Genomic DNA, 16,884 nt, shown 5'->3' on the forward strand with positions numbered 1-16,884 from the left:
GGGAAAATTATTTTGATGTGTTTTCTCAGTATCTCTAGGAGGAGGAAGAGTCAGAGGTCTTCATCTGCAGAACCCAGCTGTGTGTCTATGAAGAGTGATGGATCCATGAATCCTCCTGTTCATTTCAGTGATGACACAGTGACCTCTGACCCCAGGTGAGACACAAAATTGCAGATTTGTTCATGCAGGAATCTAATAATTTACAAACAACTGGTCAGAAGTCTTGGTGTGAATATATAATTGAAAAGGGCTTTTTGTTTTTTAATTAAATATATTATGCATGTGCCGCATGTTTCAGAATTACACACACATGCAGCTCATGATACAGTGTTTTCAGAGCGGCTTGGTATCATACTATGAAACATTACTAAAGTATCATAAAAACTTTGTTTTGTAGCAAACGCTGCCCAGGGTTGGCTCGATAACACAATTTTGGCTTATACCGTAGTATCGATATTAAATCAATACCATATGATTCAAATGACATCACGTCTGCACTATAAGAGAGCTGCGTGCTGTTCTACAACACTTTCACTTGCATATCAGGACAGCCGATGGGAATGTTGGCCATGCCTTTTTAAGCCTTGTCAATTTAAATATGCAATTTTATATCATTCAGTAGTACTTGCTTGCTTTTTACTTGCATGTGAGCGCAGCGCAGCGCAGAGTGGTGTGGTAATATTTCCTCTGGAGCAGAAAGTGCCTTTCTGAAGATTATGCTCCACTTGCTCAACCCAGAATGCCCTTTGTGATATGCTGGTTTGAGAATATTTGAAATAAGCAACAGGTCTAAGGATATGGAGTTCAAATATTGTTTTAATGAAGTTGCGCACCTTATACATAAATGTGCAGTAAACATCAAAGTTAAGAATGAAGAAGGAGACCTAAGTGAAAGGGAGTGTGGAGACATTAGCAAAGATTGATTTTATGAAAAATATGTGCTGAGCGCATTTCTCTCAATAACAAAAACACAACAAATATGACAGCGATGACGTTTGGTCTGATCATAGCAAGTTTGCACCAGCTCTGTGATTCAGCACTCTCCAGTCAAGTCACGTCACATTTATTTACACCACTTTATTACAATATTGCTTTAAAACCACAACTATCATAACTACAGTGGTGTGAAAAAGTGCTTACCCCCTTCCTGATTTTTTTTAAATTTTTTTGCATGTTTGTCACACTTTAATGTTTCAGATCATCAAACAAATTTAAATATGAATCAAAGATAACACAAGTAAACACAACATGCAGTTTTTAAATGAAGGTTTTTATTATGAAGGGAAAACAAAATCCAAACCCACATGGCCCTGTGTGAAAAAGTGCTTGCCCCCTAAACCTAATAACTGGTTGGGCCACGTTTAGCAGCAGCAACTGGAATCAAATGTTTGCGATAACTTGCAATGCTGTTAAAACATAACTTAACTGTGGTTTATCACACCTGAGTTCAGTTTCTCTAGCCACACCCAGGCCTGATTACTGCCAATCAGTAAATCACTTAAAGGATTAGTCCACTTTTAAATAAACTTTTCCTGATAATTTACTCACCCCCATGTCATCCAAGATGTTCATGTGTTTCTTTCTTCAGTCTAAAAGAAATTAAAGTTTTTGATGAAAACATTCCAGGATTTTTCTCCTTATAGTAGACTTCAATGGGCACCAAACAGTTGAAGGTCATAATTAGTTTCACTGCAGCTTCAAATTGTTCAACACGATCCCAGATGAGAAATAAGGGTCTTATCTAGTGAAACCATTGCTCATTTTCTGAAAAAAAAAAAAGAAAATTATATAAGTTTTAACCTTAAATGCTCATCTTGAACAAGCTCTCTTCTTATCTATTAGAATTCCAGCAGTGTAGACGCTGCTAAGTGTATTACTGCCCTCCACAGGTCAAAGTTTGAACTAATTTTTATATGCAATATGCTAGTTCAATAGCATATAACAATTAGTTCAAACTTTGACCTGTGGTGGGCAGTAATACACTTAGCAGCATCTACACTGCTGGAATTCTAATAGAGAAGAAGAGAGCTAGTTCAAGATGAGCATTTATGATTAAAACTTATATAATTTTCATTTTTTTTTTTCAGAAAATGAGCAATGGTTTCACTAGATAAGACCCTTATTTCTCATCTGGGATCGTGTTGAACAATTTGAAGCTGCAGTGAAACTAATTATGACCTTCAACTGTTTGGTGCCCATTGAAGTCTACTATAAGGAGAAAAATCCTGGAATGTTTTCATCAAAAACCTTAATTTCTTTTCGACTGAAGAAAGAAACACATGAACATATTGGATGACATGGGGGTAAATTATCAGGAAAAGTTTATTTAAAAGTGGACTAATCCTTTAAATGGAACACATGGAACATGGAACAGTGGTGTACCTTCCCAGGAGTGGCCGGCCGACCAAAATTACCCCAAGAGCGCAGCGACGACTCATCCAAGAGGTCTCAAAAGACCCCACAACAACATCCAAAGAACTGCAGGCCTCACTTGCCTCAGTTAAGGTCAGTGTTCATGACTCCACCATAAGAAAGAGACTGGGCAAAAATGGCCTGCATGGCAGAGTTCCAAGACGAAAACCACTGCTGAGCAAAAAGAACATAAAGGCTCATCTCAGTTTTGCCAGAAAACATCTCGATGATCCCCAAGACTTTTGTGAAAATACTCTGTGGACTGACGAGACAAAACTTTGAACTTTTTGGAAGTTGTGTGTCCCATTATGTGTGGTGTAAACGCAACACAGCATTTCAGAAAAAGAACATCATACCAACAGTAAAATATGGTGGTGGCAGTGTGATGGTCTAGGGCTGTTTTGCTGCTTCAGGACCTGAAAGACTTGCTGTGATAAATGGAACCATGAATTCTGCTGTCTACCAAAAAATCTGTTCGTGACCTCAAGCTGAAGTGAACTTAGGTTCTGCAGCAGGACAATGATCCAAAACACACCAGCAAGCCCACCTCTGAATGGCTGAAGAAAAACAAAATAAAGCATTTGGAGTGGCCTAGTCAAAGTCCTGACCTCAGTCCTATTGAGATGCTGTGGCATGACCTTAAAAAGCCGGTTCATACTCAACCCTCCAGTGTGGCTGAATTACAACAATTCTGCAAAGATGAGTGGGCCAAAATTCCTCCACAGCGCTGTAACAGACTCATTGCAAGTTATCACAAATGCTTGATTGCAGTTGTTACTGCTAAGGGTGACCCAACCATTATTAGGTTTAGGGGGTAAGCACTTTTTCACACAGGGCCATGTGGGTTTGGATTTTGTTTTCCCTTCATATTAAAAACCTTCATTTAAAAACAGCATGTTGTGTTTACTTGTGTTATCTTTGATTCAAATTTAAATTTGTTTTATGATCTGAAACATTAAAGTGTAACAAACATGCAAAAAAAAAAAAAAAAAAATCAGGAAGAGGGCAAGCACTTTCTCACACCACTGTATCTATTAGGGGTTTAACAGTTTTTGGTAAAAAAAAAAATAACCATAATGTTCTGCACACAGAGTTTATCTCATATCTGATGATTAGTTAGTAAGCATTGTTCTTGGTTTGCTTATTTATTAATTCCAGGCAATTGGTTGATGAAACATTTATTAAAATTAAGATACATATGAATTTCAATTGTATAAAAAGAAAGGCTTTCTTCTAAACAAAACTAAATGAAGTGGTCAAAATCATGTCTCACCCATTCCATTCAATGTCTCACGACATTTGCGATGTCTCCAATATTGCACATCTTATGATCCTATCTTACTTCATTATTCACTTTTCTTAATCAACATTAATGAAATAAAAAATAATAATATTATAAAATTTAAACAAATATGAAACTAAATACGTTTTCTTTAATGGCTACAACACGTCTAGTACAGTACAGAGAAAGTTCATGTTGGAGCAGGATTTGAGCAAAAGCTGTTTTACTGGTGAGTGTGAGCGTTACATGAGTGGAGTTTTTGCTTTGGCCGTGAGCGATTGAGTGGAGCTGAATATTGAGTGAAGTGTCACACCGCTCCGCTCACATGCTCTGGCTCATGTCCATCACACGCAACATAAAACGGCCTCTCAAAGTTCTTTCTCACAGCTTATTTTGCTTAAATGGTCAAATACACACCAAATTGTCAAAATGTCTGTCTTGGTGAGTATTCATATAAACAGTATTCATGGTTATGTCTTAAGTAAGCATAAACAGTTGAGAAAGAAAACACATTAGCTAGAGCTGTAGTGTTATTTAATTTATACGCTCTTATGTGTGTGAGTTGATCAAGTGTTAAAAGTAAATAAAAGTCTAAATCGACACTCACCTTTTGATCTTTTAACTCTTTTGTACAAGTCAGGATGGGCAAGCAACAGATGCTTGGAAAGGTTTGATGTGTTTCCTACCAAGGCAACACATGATTTATAGCAATGTTTGCAGACTGGTGTGGTAAGGTATCAGTTTTATAAGCAATGTAATTCCAAATTTAACTACTTCTGCACTTTTTATTCATTAGTTTTAGGCCTGTTGAGTGAGATTTGCCTGGTTTATCCATTTTGTTCCTCTATCTTTTCACATTTGACCTTCAGTTTTGTGTCAGTTTGAGTAGCACACTGTCACATATCAGTGAATTTCAGAACAGCAGCTTATTAAGTACTGAAATGAGAAAAATCATATCATACCATTTGAAAAAAAACTATACTAATATTTTTCCTGTACCTGTTTACCACACAACCCTAATGCTGCTTCACACAAACTCAATCTCTGAAGGTGAATTGGGATTCAAAATCAACAAATCTCAGAATTGAAAGACTTAAGTTGAAGACTAAACTCAAACAGGCGGGCAGCAGGCAGAACTAAAGGTAGAGTCCAGACTTGTATCTATGAAGAGTGATTTTTTTTTTTTTTTCCTTCTCTTAATTTCAGTGATGGAACAGTGACCTCTGACCCCAGGTGAGTATAAACGTGTAGTGGGTGATTAAACTGATTTATGGGAGTCAAAAACACACTGAATCCACTGAAAGAGATGAGTTAGGTTTTTATTTATTTATTTGTTTATATCTCAAATATATGGACAAAAGTTTAATGATGGGAAAATTTACTTTAACTTTTAAAACTGAAACTGAAATGTAAGACATTAATTATACAGAAAATACAAGATTGAGATCTGTATTGATTTACTATGTGATTTACATTTGTTTTATATACTTTTTAATCTGTTCTTTTTGTCATTTTTGTAGTTTCAGCAGAGTGGACAGAGATGATCAGACTGGAGACCTGCAGCAGGATTTTCCTCAACCAATGAATGATGAACTACAGAGAGTCAAAGACCGACACAAAACCAGCATGAAGAACAAGTATGTGAGATTATTTGAGGGAATGAAACTCCAAGAGAATGAAACCCTCCTGAACAGGATCTACACACAGCTCTACATCATAGAGGGAGAGAGTGAAGGAGTGAATGAAGAACATGAGGTTTTACAGATGGAGAAAACAGCCAGAACACAACACTCACAAGACACTCCAATCTACTGCAATGACATCTTTAAAGCCTCACTTGAACCAGGACGTGAGGAGAAACACCAGATCAAGACTGTTCTTACTAAAGGAATCGCTGGAATCGGAAAAACCGTCTCTGTGCAGAAGTTCATTCTGGACTGGGCAGAGGGAAAAGCCAATCAGGATGTAGATTTCATGTTTGTTCTTCCATTTCGAGAGCTGAACTTAATCCGAGATCATCAGTACAGTCTTCACAGACTTCTGCTGGACTTTCATCCTGAACTTCAAGATCTGGACTCAAAGATTTATGAGCAGTGTAAAGTTGTGTTCATCTTTGATGGTCTGGATGAAAGCAGAATGACACTGATGTTTTCAGACGCTCAGAAAGTTTCTGATGTGACTGAGACTTCATCAGTGGGTGTGTTGATGTCAAATCTCATGAAAGGAGATCTGCTTCCCTCTGCTCTCATCTGGATCACCTCCAGACCAGCAGCAGCCAATCAGATCCCCTCTGAATACATCAACCGTCTGACAGAGATTCAGGGATTCAATGAGCCTCAGAAGAAGGAATATTTCAGGAAGAGAATCAGTGACGAGCATCAAGCCAGCAGAATCATCTCACACATCAGAAGAGCAAGAAGCCTCCACATCATGTGCCACATACCCGTCTTCTGCTGGATCTCATCCACTGTGCTTCAAAAGCTCCTGAAAGAAGATCTGAGTGCAGAAATCCCTCAAACTCTGACTGAAATGTACATACACTTCCTGCTGATTCAGATCAACATGAGGAATCAGAAGTATGGAGAGAGAGATCCAGAGAAACTCATGAAGTCCAACAGAGAAGTGATTGTGAAACTTGCTGAAGTGGCTTTCAATCAGCTGATGAAGGGCAATGTGATGTTCTATGAGAAAGACCTGAGAGAGAGCGGCATAGACGTCACTGACGCCTCAGTGTATTCTGGGATTTGCACTGAGATCTTTAAGGAGGAATCTGTGATTCATCAGAGGAAAGTCTACAGCTTCATTCATCTGAGCGTTCAGGAGTTTCTCGCTGCTTTCTATTTGTTTTACTGCTATGTGAACAAGAACAAGGAACCACTATATAAATTCAGATTTTACAGATTTGATGATCTCTCTCTGTATAGATTACTAAAATCAGCAGTAAATAAAGCCCTTGAGAGTCAGAATGGACAGCTGGATCTGTTCCTGCGGTTCCTGCTGGGCGTCTCACTGGAGTCCAATCAGAGACTCTTACAGGATCTACTGACACACACAGAGAAAAGCTCAGAGAACATCAGGAGAACCACACAGTACATTCGAGAAGAGATTAAAGATCTACATAATATTAATCTTCTCTCAACTGGTCAATCCATCAATCTGTTCCTCTGTCTGCTGGAAGTGAAAGATCAGACTCTGTCCAGAGAGATTCAGGAGTTTATGAAATTAGAAAAACACTCAGAGAAGGAACTCTCTCCGTCTCACTGCTCAACAATCGCCTACATGCTTCAGATATCAGAGGAGGTGCTGGATGAGTTTGATCTGAAGAAATACAACACATCAGCTGAGGGGAGAAGAAGACTGATACCAGCTGTGATCAACTGCATAAAAGCTCTGTCAGTGTTTATTATTAACAAATGAAGAATCATGTTTAATAATGAATCTAGCACCATTTCCTAAATAAGAAATTTTCCCCTAAATAATGAGCTTACCCCTGGTTTTATAGACAAGGCTTAAGGTAGTCCTAGACTAAAATGCATGTTTGAGCTGTTTTAACTTGAAGTAACTTGCCCGGATATATCTTAAAATATGTCTGTGCCATTGTTTTGTCTCAAGATGCACACCAGTAATGTTTTTTTTTTTTTTTCTAAGGCATGTTAATCAAAGCTTAGATGCTCTAATTGAGCAAAGGTCCGATCCCGGCTTAGTCTAAGCCCTGTCTGTGAAACCAGAGCTTAGCATCTTAAAGGGGTCTTGACATGCCTTTTTCATTATTTTAATGTGTTCTTTGAGGCTCAGCTATTATGTTAGTAAAGTTTTTGCTCAAAAACAGTCAAATATTTGCACAACATGATTATTTTAAGTCAGTGAATTTTAGAGGAGTCTCTCATTTATAATTCAAAATTTATATCTTCAGAAAAGCATTGCTACATTTTTCAGTGTTTAAGTATCAGAAGCACAGCAGTAGGGCTGCTGTTACATTAATACATGCTGTTTACATTAATATAGCCTCATAAAAGCATTCTGAGGTGCAAGTACTTTATTCTCAGACTCAGCCGAACGCACAAGGGCTCTTCTTCGTCAGCATTTAAGTTAAAAACTAGCCTAGTTATGTGATGCAAAAGAAAAAGTGATTCAATTCATCAGACCAGGCCACCTTCTTCCATTGCTCCTGTAGGGGAATTTTACAGTTAAAGACCCAAAAGACCAGATATGTTGAATAAAGACCCGGAGTCAAAGTAAAAAAAAAATTCAATAAACTGATGAAATTTTTTCTGAAGAATAGTTTGCAGTTTCATCAGCAGAAGCCAGCTTCAAGTCTCACATGGAGTTCGTAGGCTGCTCTGCGTGTTCACATTTCCACAACAATTATACTCTAACAGAGTCAACTAAATATGTCATTACTTCAGGTTGAATGATTCTGATTGGCTAAGAAAAAAAGACAAATTTGGTAATCTTCCACACATGGACAGATAGTCAAAAGCATATCTCCATTCGTCAGGATGCTGACGAGGGGACCCTGGAGTTAGGTACTGGATGTCCTTTTGGGGTCATGACATGGCATCTGCTGGTCTCAAGCAGAGTGCCAGTTGTCCACCAGTACAAAGGACCTGCACAGAACACTTAGCGCACATACACAGATACACATGATTCGCAGCTTCAAGGCTGAAGTTGATCTGAGCTCTGCTCTGAGCAGGAAACTTTCCCAAAACATCCTGATAACATGTTCTTTTCTCTCAGTGAGAGGTACAGACAATATTCAAAATAATTTCTTTAACATACGTTCAAGAAGTCATTCAAATAATTTAATATTTAGAAAGATAAATGTTAATTAATAACTTAAAAGGTATATATCAAAGTGTCAGTGGATTCCAGAATCCACCCCTTCACTCCGTGGTCCAGTTCTGATGCTCACGTGTCCACTGTTGGCTCTTTCGGCGGTGGACAGGGGTCAACATGGGCACCCTGACTGGTCTGCAGCTATGGAGCTCCATACGCAACAAACTGTGATGCACTGTGTATTCTGGCACCTTTCTATCAGAACCAGCATTAACTTCTTGAGCAATTTGAGCTACAGTAGCTCGTCTGTTGGATCAGATCACACGGGCCAGTTTTTGCTCCCCACGTAAATTAAATCCTTGCTCAAATCCTTCCGCTTGCTCTTTTTTCCTGCTTCTAACACATCAACTTTGAGGACAAAAATATTCACTAATAATGGCCACGTTCTCTGGTGAAGCCTTGATTTTTGATGCATAGCTAGGGGTAAGGTAAGACAACCTGCATGTTTTTTTTTTTTTTTTTTATGTTTAGCCCATTTTTTTAGGTTTTTTAGCTGCCCGCCTCAGCTTGTCAAAAATGGGTTTTTACTGTGATAGTGCTAATAAACGTTTAAACAAACATTGTTATATGCTTATATTAGTGTTTTATATATATATATATATATATATATATATATATATATATATATATATATATATATATATATATATATAATATGGATTTTATTGTAAGCAAGCCAAGTGTTGATCTGAGAGTCTAAATCAATCAGACATGGTCAACTCATTGTCGGCTGCTGTGGTCGTGACTTTTAGAAAACAGTAACTTTATCAAACAAAGTGCTCAAAACATTTTTCTAAATTAACTTAATAAAGAAATGAAAAGAATTACAACTACTTTGGCATTAAAAAGAAAACTGAACTATTTTAATGGCTGCAACAAAAGCTGTGTTATGGGGAGGATTAAAAAAAAATACGGGCTCCAGTTGGGATTGGACAGTGAATTCCGACAAGCTGTCGGACATGGGCTGGGCTCGGGCTTGAGTGTTTTGGGCCAGGGCCGGGCTAAGGCCTAGATTTAAGGCCTGTGCAGGGTTCTATAGATGATCTGACTGTTGATGTGTGTGTTCTGCTCTCTTTCAGTCTTTCTCACTATAATCTCACTGTTCATTGCTGTGAGCGTTTGTCATCAGCTCTTCAGTCCTCAAACTGTGTCCTGAGAGAGCTGGACCTGAGTAACAATGACCTGCAGGATTCAGGAGTGAAGCTTCTTTCTGATGCACTGAAGAGTCGAAACTGTAAGCTGCAGATACTGAGGTATTTAAGAACATATAAAAGATCATTTACAGTGAGATGGTCGTAATGTTGATGTGTTTGTAGATGATCTGACTTTTGATGTGTGTTTTCTGCTCTCTTTCAGACTTGCTCACTGTAATCTCACTGTACAGTGTTGTGAGAGTTTGTCATCAGCTCTACAATCCCCAAACTGTGTCCTGAGAGAGCTGGACCTGAGTAACAATGACCTGCAGGATTCAAGAGTGAAGCTTCTTTCTGATGCACTGAAGAGTCCAAACTGTCAGCTGCAGATACTGAGGTATTTAAGAATATATAATTGTCATGGTGGGTTGTAGTATTCAATCACACGACAAAGGAGATCTCCTCAGGAATCTTTAATGGAGTACTCCGAACAAGGAACAGGAGTATGTAGCTACTTCTCCCACACAAAATCATGCCAGAGGAGAGGACAGATGATAAGGAAACACTGACAAAAGTTAGCTCACCAGTGTGTCTGCATTCTGTAAAAAACACTGTCTACACTGGACGTGGGCAGCGTGACACGTCAAAATCAAATAGAACCCATTTGACAAGCTGACAACAGCATTTGTATTTGCATTTGATGTGCATTTACACCCCACCTGCCAACACTCTTATTTTAAGTGTGATTCATTGGACAAAAAATGAAAAACAAAAATTAATTTGACTGATAGCATTATTTATTTTCAAAATTTCTCCAGTTATCGTGGTAATACTGTTATCGTGAATTTTTTTTTTTTTTTTAAAACCATGATAATCGTGTAGTGAAAATCTGATAAATGCACAACAGTTCTGCTGTGGCTTTGTTTGGGACTTTTTTCAGTGGTGAAATAAAGCAAAACCAGACAATATTGTGTCTAAAGCTCACAATATAAACTATTATTTATTAAACTGTTTAAAATAACATCTTATTTGCAATCATGCTTACATTCAATAAAACCGCACTCTGCCCGTGTGATATTGCTATATCACATGATAAATATCACAAATATAACAGAAATCACAAATATAACAAAAACAAGAAATGCCCCTGTATGACTTTTTCTAACTGCTTTCCATTAGGCAGCAAAATGCAGTGAATGCTTGGAATCTCAAGGCATGTTTTTGTTTGGTTTTTGTAAAGTAAATGATATACTTAATGTCAGATTGCACACCGGTTTGGGAACCACTATTCTAGATCAACTGTCACAGAATGTACTCACAGTATTGTGGGATATCAAAGGCAGTGAAGGATACATCTATGCTGCCTTCAAAAATCGATCAGAGAAAGGTATCTCAGGAGACAGGAAGTGATCTAACATTGGATTCGGTCGTGCCTTGATGCCTTCCTACCTTGAAATGTGTCCTCTGAAGGCAGCATTTTCCAGTTTTCGGACACATCATACATCTCTAAAGTGTGTTTAGAAATTACTGCTGATATATTTGATTGCAGTTTTGATTATGTTTGAAAATCCAGTGAGTTTAGATGTGGTTAATAGAGAAATATGAAAATGTTTTTTGTTTGAGTGAGACATATAAAGAGAACTCTTGCATAAATTCACACTGTGAATGATATTCACTCAACTGTTGAGTGTGGATGTGTGTTTTGTGGATGATGAGGCTGTTTTGATCCATCTGTAGGTTGTCTGGCTGTATGGTGACAGAGGAAGGCTGTGGTTTTGTGTCTTCAGCTCTGAGTTCAAACCCCTCACAACTGAGAGAGCTGGATCTGAGCTACAATCACCCAGGAGATTCAGGAGTCAAGCTGATGGACAAACTGAAGGATCCAAACTGTTCACTGCAGATACTCAAGTGTGTCAAACACAGATTCTGACATACTGAATGTGTGCATGATGCATATCTACATTAATGTGTGCTTCTGTGTTTATAGTGTGGATCATGGAGGAGAGATCAGGATCACAGCAGGACCACAAAAGTGTAGGTCTACACACACACACATTTGTTTCCAGTCACCTTTATTTATATTGCGCTTTATTCAATACAGACAGTGTTGACAGATTAGGTCTACAATTTCCAGCCCAAAGGCTCTCCAAAACCAACCCAGAAAATTCACTGCTAAAAGATTGTGACAGAATTCTGTTTTCATGACAACCAAGGTTGATAAGGACCATTTACCTCCTTAACGAAGACAAAATAAAATGATAAAAATGAAATTTATCTAATATAATAAAATAATGTTTCTATCCAAACAGGTAGAAATTTTCAAACAACAGTAAAGAAATTAACATACTTCTCCAACACGCATCGTTTACTATATCAACAGCAAAAACAAGCCAATTCAGTGCAGACAGAAAAAGGACATTATAAGTGATCGGAATAAGCAATGAAGCAATGTTTGCAACAAGCAAACTTTATGTCTTGAACGACATGCTCATCTCACACACTTATGCACACACCATAACAACAGTAATATGACTGTTTCAAAATAATAATAATAACTACGACAATAATAATAATAATAATAACAAGCTTACCTTCATGTTGTGCTTTAATTTGAGCGTTTGGTCACTCTCCCACTCTTTACTGTAGATACAACTTATATTTACGCTACTTTGGCATTGCGATCACTTGAATATACATCTACAAGTTCAGAAACTGATCTATTATTGCGCTAAAAACCTGTCACTCATGAATCATTACATCTGCCTGTTATCGCTCTTGATTGGCTAAAAGTGTGGACACGTCAGCGACATCAACACCAGCATCAGCTGACTCTGTGGCGGGCGTGTGTATTTAGTAATGTCATGATGATGGGATGGAGTACATGCACATTTGGGTTTTGTTAAATAATCAGCCCTTAAAATGGAAATGTTTGAAAACCACCAAACAGATTCCAAAAACCACCCAAATTTTGTCCATACGCCCAATCCAATTTTGTCCCGCACAATCAAAAACAAAAACGCCCAATCTGGCAACACTGAATACAGATGGTTTCAAAGCAGCTTTACAGTAATAACAGGAAAATAATTCAATCATGCAATAAATAATTCAATTCTGCTTTAAACAACTGTAAAAAGATGATAGTAAAGAGACATTATTTAGGTGAAATCAGTTCAGCATTGATTCATTTCGGTTCAATAACTGTGTAAAGTACATTAATTATGAAATGAGTTCAATTCAGCTATAAATCAAAAAACAGTAATGTCATCGTCCAGCTTAGCTCAGTTCTCATTCAATAGTGTCAGTGCAAACAAATCATTAATACTGCTGAATATTAAGTTTCACTTTATTAGTGAGGACACTGCATAGGCTTCTATGGAATAACTTTTCTGCCAATAAAAATGAATGTAACTTTTCAAAAAACTAATGAAAATATAATTTGAAACTGAATAAAAAGTATTTAAAACTTCAAAAATAAATTGCAGGCAAAATGTTTGACTTTATTTTTAAACACTGCATGTTTTGCTAACTGTTGCTAAATGCATTTCCAGAGTTTTAATTTACGCTTCTGAAGTTTTCATTTACGATCCCTGAGTTTTCATTCGCCATTCTGGCACAAATCTCTTGCGGGGGCGGGGCTAGCAATGGTGTGCTGTCATTGCTTTTGCCTTTTCAGGTAGAGAGGTACTTTAGAGCTCGTTTAGAGCCCACAACATTATACAGCAGTGTTGTCTTAATTTAGCCCAATCATTATAGGACCAGGTTATGTACATACAGTTACAGTCTTCGATTAGATCATATTTAAAGGGAAAAAAGTAATCTTTAATATTATGACTGTGACGGTAATCCATGTGACCCCCGTGGATGAATCAATGTCTTCTGAAGTAAAACAATAGATGAGAAAAATACTAATAATTTAAACTGTTTTAACTATTAACAATCGCTTTTGAGCAACTGTCATGCGTGCCTGGGTTACAATCCACTTGTGTTATTTGGACTCACAGAGATGGATTATTTTCTTAAAAGTCTTTGCGTTTCTGTGAAGAAAGAAAGTCATACATCTTGGATGGCATGAAGGTGAGAAAATGATGAGAGAATTTTAATTTTTGGGTGGACTATCCCTGTAAACTCTACCACATTACCACATAATGTACCCATCCAGTCACTGTTTTGTCACTTTGTACTGTAATAGGAACTATTCAAATTTTTATTAAAAATATGAATTTTACACGTGAGCTCCTGGGAAAACTAGGTTGCTGCTGGAAGAGGTGTTAGTGAGGCCAGCAGGGGGCGCTCACCCTGTGCTCTGTGTGGGTCCTAACGCCCCAGTAGTGATGGGTACACTATACTGTCAAAAAAGCACTGTCCTTTTGATGAGACATTAAACCGAGGTCCTGACTCTCTGTGGTCGTTAAAAATCCCAGGATGTCCTTTAAAAAGAGTAGGGGTGTAACCCGACATCCTGCCCAAATTTTCCCATTGGCCTCTGTCCATCATGGCCTCCTAATCATCCCCATATACTGATTAGCTTCATCACTCTCTCTCTTCATAACATATAGATGTACATGTGATCAGATATGGTACTGCATGTCTATAAATATACTGAACACATATTTACTCATGCTGTATGTACACACACACACATATAGAAATATATAATGTAATATATTTCTGATATTTCATAATTATTTACATCAGCTAAATATGAATATATGAAACGTATATAGTTAACAAGAGCACAAGCACACGTGCATGTACTAAAGTACTTAGCAAAGAGACTGTCACTGTGCTGAAAAGTGCACAACCATTACTTTTTTAATATAGTAATATATATTAAGTAATATTTAAAGTATTTATAGTCTTAAAGGCTTCGGCCAATCAGTAAGCTAACCACCGGCTCTTCTCTTCAGCACAATGATCAGCCCAAAAAATCACCAGAAAACCTTTTAAATTCCAAAATAATTGAACATTAAACACTAACAGATCTCCTCCTGTATTAATATTGAGAAAACACATGAAATAACACTTAATTTTAAAATTTACTGTCTTTTATCAGTTAGAAGCAAAGCATGCTGGGAACTAGAAATCAGCTGTAACTCATTCAGTGAATGTGTAAATATGTGTGTACATACATTCACATTTATATGGGAACATATATGTGTAATATATGTACACAATAAAGGATAAAACTTTATTAATATTGCATGTAATGCTCTTTTTGCCTTCATTTCTAAATATTTTTATATGTATCAATATATAGCCATGCATGGTCAATGCATATATTGCAGTATATTGAAAAATATAAGCACTAGTTTCCCATATATGGAAATGTATTATGTAATATATCACATTATATTTTACAGTATATTCCCATATATTTTTCTTACATAAGGGCACACACACTCACACACACGTGGTTAGGTTGACGATTGGCCAAACACCATTAAGACTATATATTACTTTTTAAAAAGTAATGACTGTGCTCTCTTTGCTAAACACTCACTCACACACACACACACACACACACACACACACACACACACATTCTCTCTCTCTCTCTCTCTCTCTCTCTCTCTCTCTCACTCACACACTCACACACACACACACACACACACACACACAAACACTCACACACATACACACAAACACTCAAACACACACACTCAAACACTCAAACACACACACTCAAACACTCAAACACACACACACACACACACACAACACACACACACACACACACACTCACACACACACACACACACACACACACACACACACACACACACACACACTCAAACACACACACACACACTCAAACACACACTCAAACACACACAGAGACACACACATTCATCTAGTGACTGTTGTTTTGTTGTTATCGATGTTTCTCTCTTCTTGTGTTCAGATGCCTGTGATCTCACACTGGATCCAAACACAGCACACACTCTTCTCATTCTGTCTGAGGAGAACAGGAAGGTGACGCGTGTGGAAGAGCATCAGCCGTATCCTGATTATCCAGAGAGATTTGATGAGTGTTGTCAGGTTCTGTGTAAAGAGAGTCTGACTGGACGCTGTTACTGGGAGGCTGAATGGAGTGGATGTGTTGAAATATCAGTGGCATATAAAGGAATCAGCAGGAAAGGAGGGAGTGACTGTGTGTTTGGATACAATGACAAATCCTGGAGTCTGAACTGCTCTGATAACAGATTAATTGTCTGGCACAATAAGAGCAGGACTGTTATACCTGCCTTCTGTTCATCCTCTAATAGAGCCGGCGTGTATGTGGACGTGTCGGCCGGCACTCTGTCCTTCTACAGCGTTTCTGACACACACACACTCACACACTTACACACACTCAACACCACATTCACTGAACCCCTCTATGCTGGATTTACAGTTTCATCAGTGTCTCTGTGTCAGATTAAATAAAACACACACACACACACACACACACACACACACACACACACACACACACACACACACACACACTTGTAAATCCTCTTTCATGTGTAGTTGTTTAGCTTCATCTAATTGTTTTGATATTAATTCATTTTTTAGATTCAGAGCTAACCATTCCACTGCTGGCAGGGCTTAATAATTACCCGTCTGATGCTGCAAAAACCCTTCTGGTCAATCGTTCAAGCTTGATTTTGCAAATACTGTCTCATGCCCTTTACTTTTTAGGGTGTTAATTTCATATAGTTTTCTGGCTGCTGTCCTGTGCACATACTGTATAAACAACACTTTTCTAATAGCACACGTAAACTGTTTATTTCAAATAAAATAATAAATGCTAAAAATGAATAAAGGTAAATGAACAAAAATTGGCATTTAATTTACAATCCTGTGAAAACCCCTTCTTCCCGCTCCCCTGTATAATTCCAAATCTGTGCCCAAATGTCCATCAGTGATGTAACAGTACGAGTCTCAGCATCACTGCAGCATCACAGGTTTTGTAAGTGGATAATGCAAATAAAAATCTTACAATGCTGAAAAATAAGCCTTTGCATTTATTTTGAGTGCTGTAGGTAAATTTTATAATCAAAAACTATAAAGTCTGGGCATTTCACTTTTAAATGCATATGATCTCTTTGGAATACAACATTACATGATTATAAAGAACCCATCTGTATCTTCTCTACAAACAAAGGAAATCATTTTGTAATACATTTTATTTAATGTTTAAAATATTATTAATGCTCTGTAGATCGTTAGATCCAC

At 37.5% G+C, this 16,884-nt stretch overlaps 1 protein-coding gene across 1 annotated transcript; it reads left to right on the forward strand.

Moving 5' to 3' along the window:
* The first annotated feature begins 5,223 nt into the window (after positions 1 to 5,223).
* On the forward strand, positions 5,224 to 16,651 carry LOC125278902 (NACHT, LRR and PYD domains-containing protein 3-like). Its single transcript, XM_048208308.1, has 6 exons — positions 5,224 to 7,086; positions 9,610 to 9,783; positions 9,887 to 10,060; positions 11,401 to 11,571; positions 11,651 to 11,697; positions 15,566 to 16,651. Exons 1-6 carry the CDS (start codon positions 5,276 to 5,278, stop codon positions 16,087 to 16,089), a joined length of 2,901 nt encoding a protein of 966 aa, XP_048064265.1. The 5' UTR covers positions 5,224 to 5,275; the 3' UTR covers positions 16,090 to 16,651.
* Positions 16,652 to 16,884: the final 233 nt, after the last annotated feature.

This window comes from Megalobrama amblycephala, linkage group LG11 (assembly GCF_018812025.1).
Source record: "Megalobrama amblycephala isolate DHTTF-2021 linkage group LG11, ASM1881202v1, whole genome shotgun sequence".
In the NCBI taxonomy this organism is placed as follows: Eukaryota; Metazoa; Chordata; class Actinopteri; order Cypriniformes; family Xenocyprididae; genus Megalobrama; species Megalobrama amblycephala.

What these genes read in the sequence shown, in the direction of transcription:
- LOC125278902 (XM_048208308.1), top strand. Translation starts at nt 5,276, where the DNA reads ATGAATGATGAACTACAGAGAGTCAAAGACCGACACAAAACCAGCATG. An exon ending in TGTAAGCTGCAGATACTGAG is followed by an intron (nt 9,784 to 9,886) that starts GTATTTAAGAAC and finishes GCTCTCTTTCAG; the next exon opens with ACTTGCTCACTGTAATCTCA. An exon ending in CACAGCAGGACCACAAAAGT is followed by an intron (nt 11,698 to 15,565) that starts GTAGGTCTACAC and finishes TCTTGTGTTCAG; the next exon opens with ATGCCTGTGATCTCACACTG.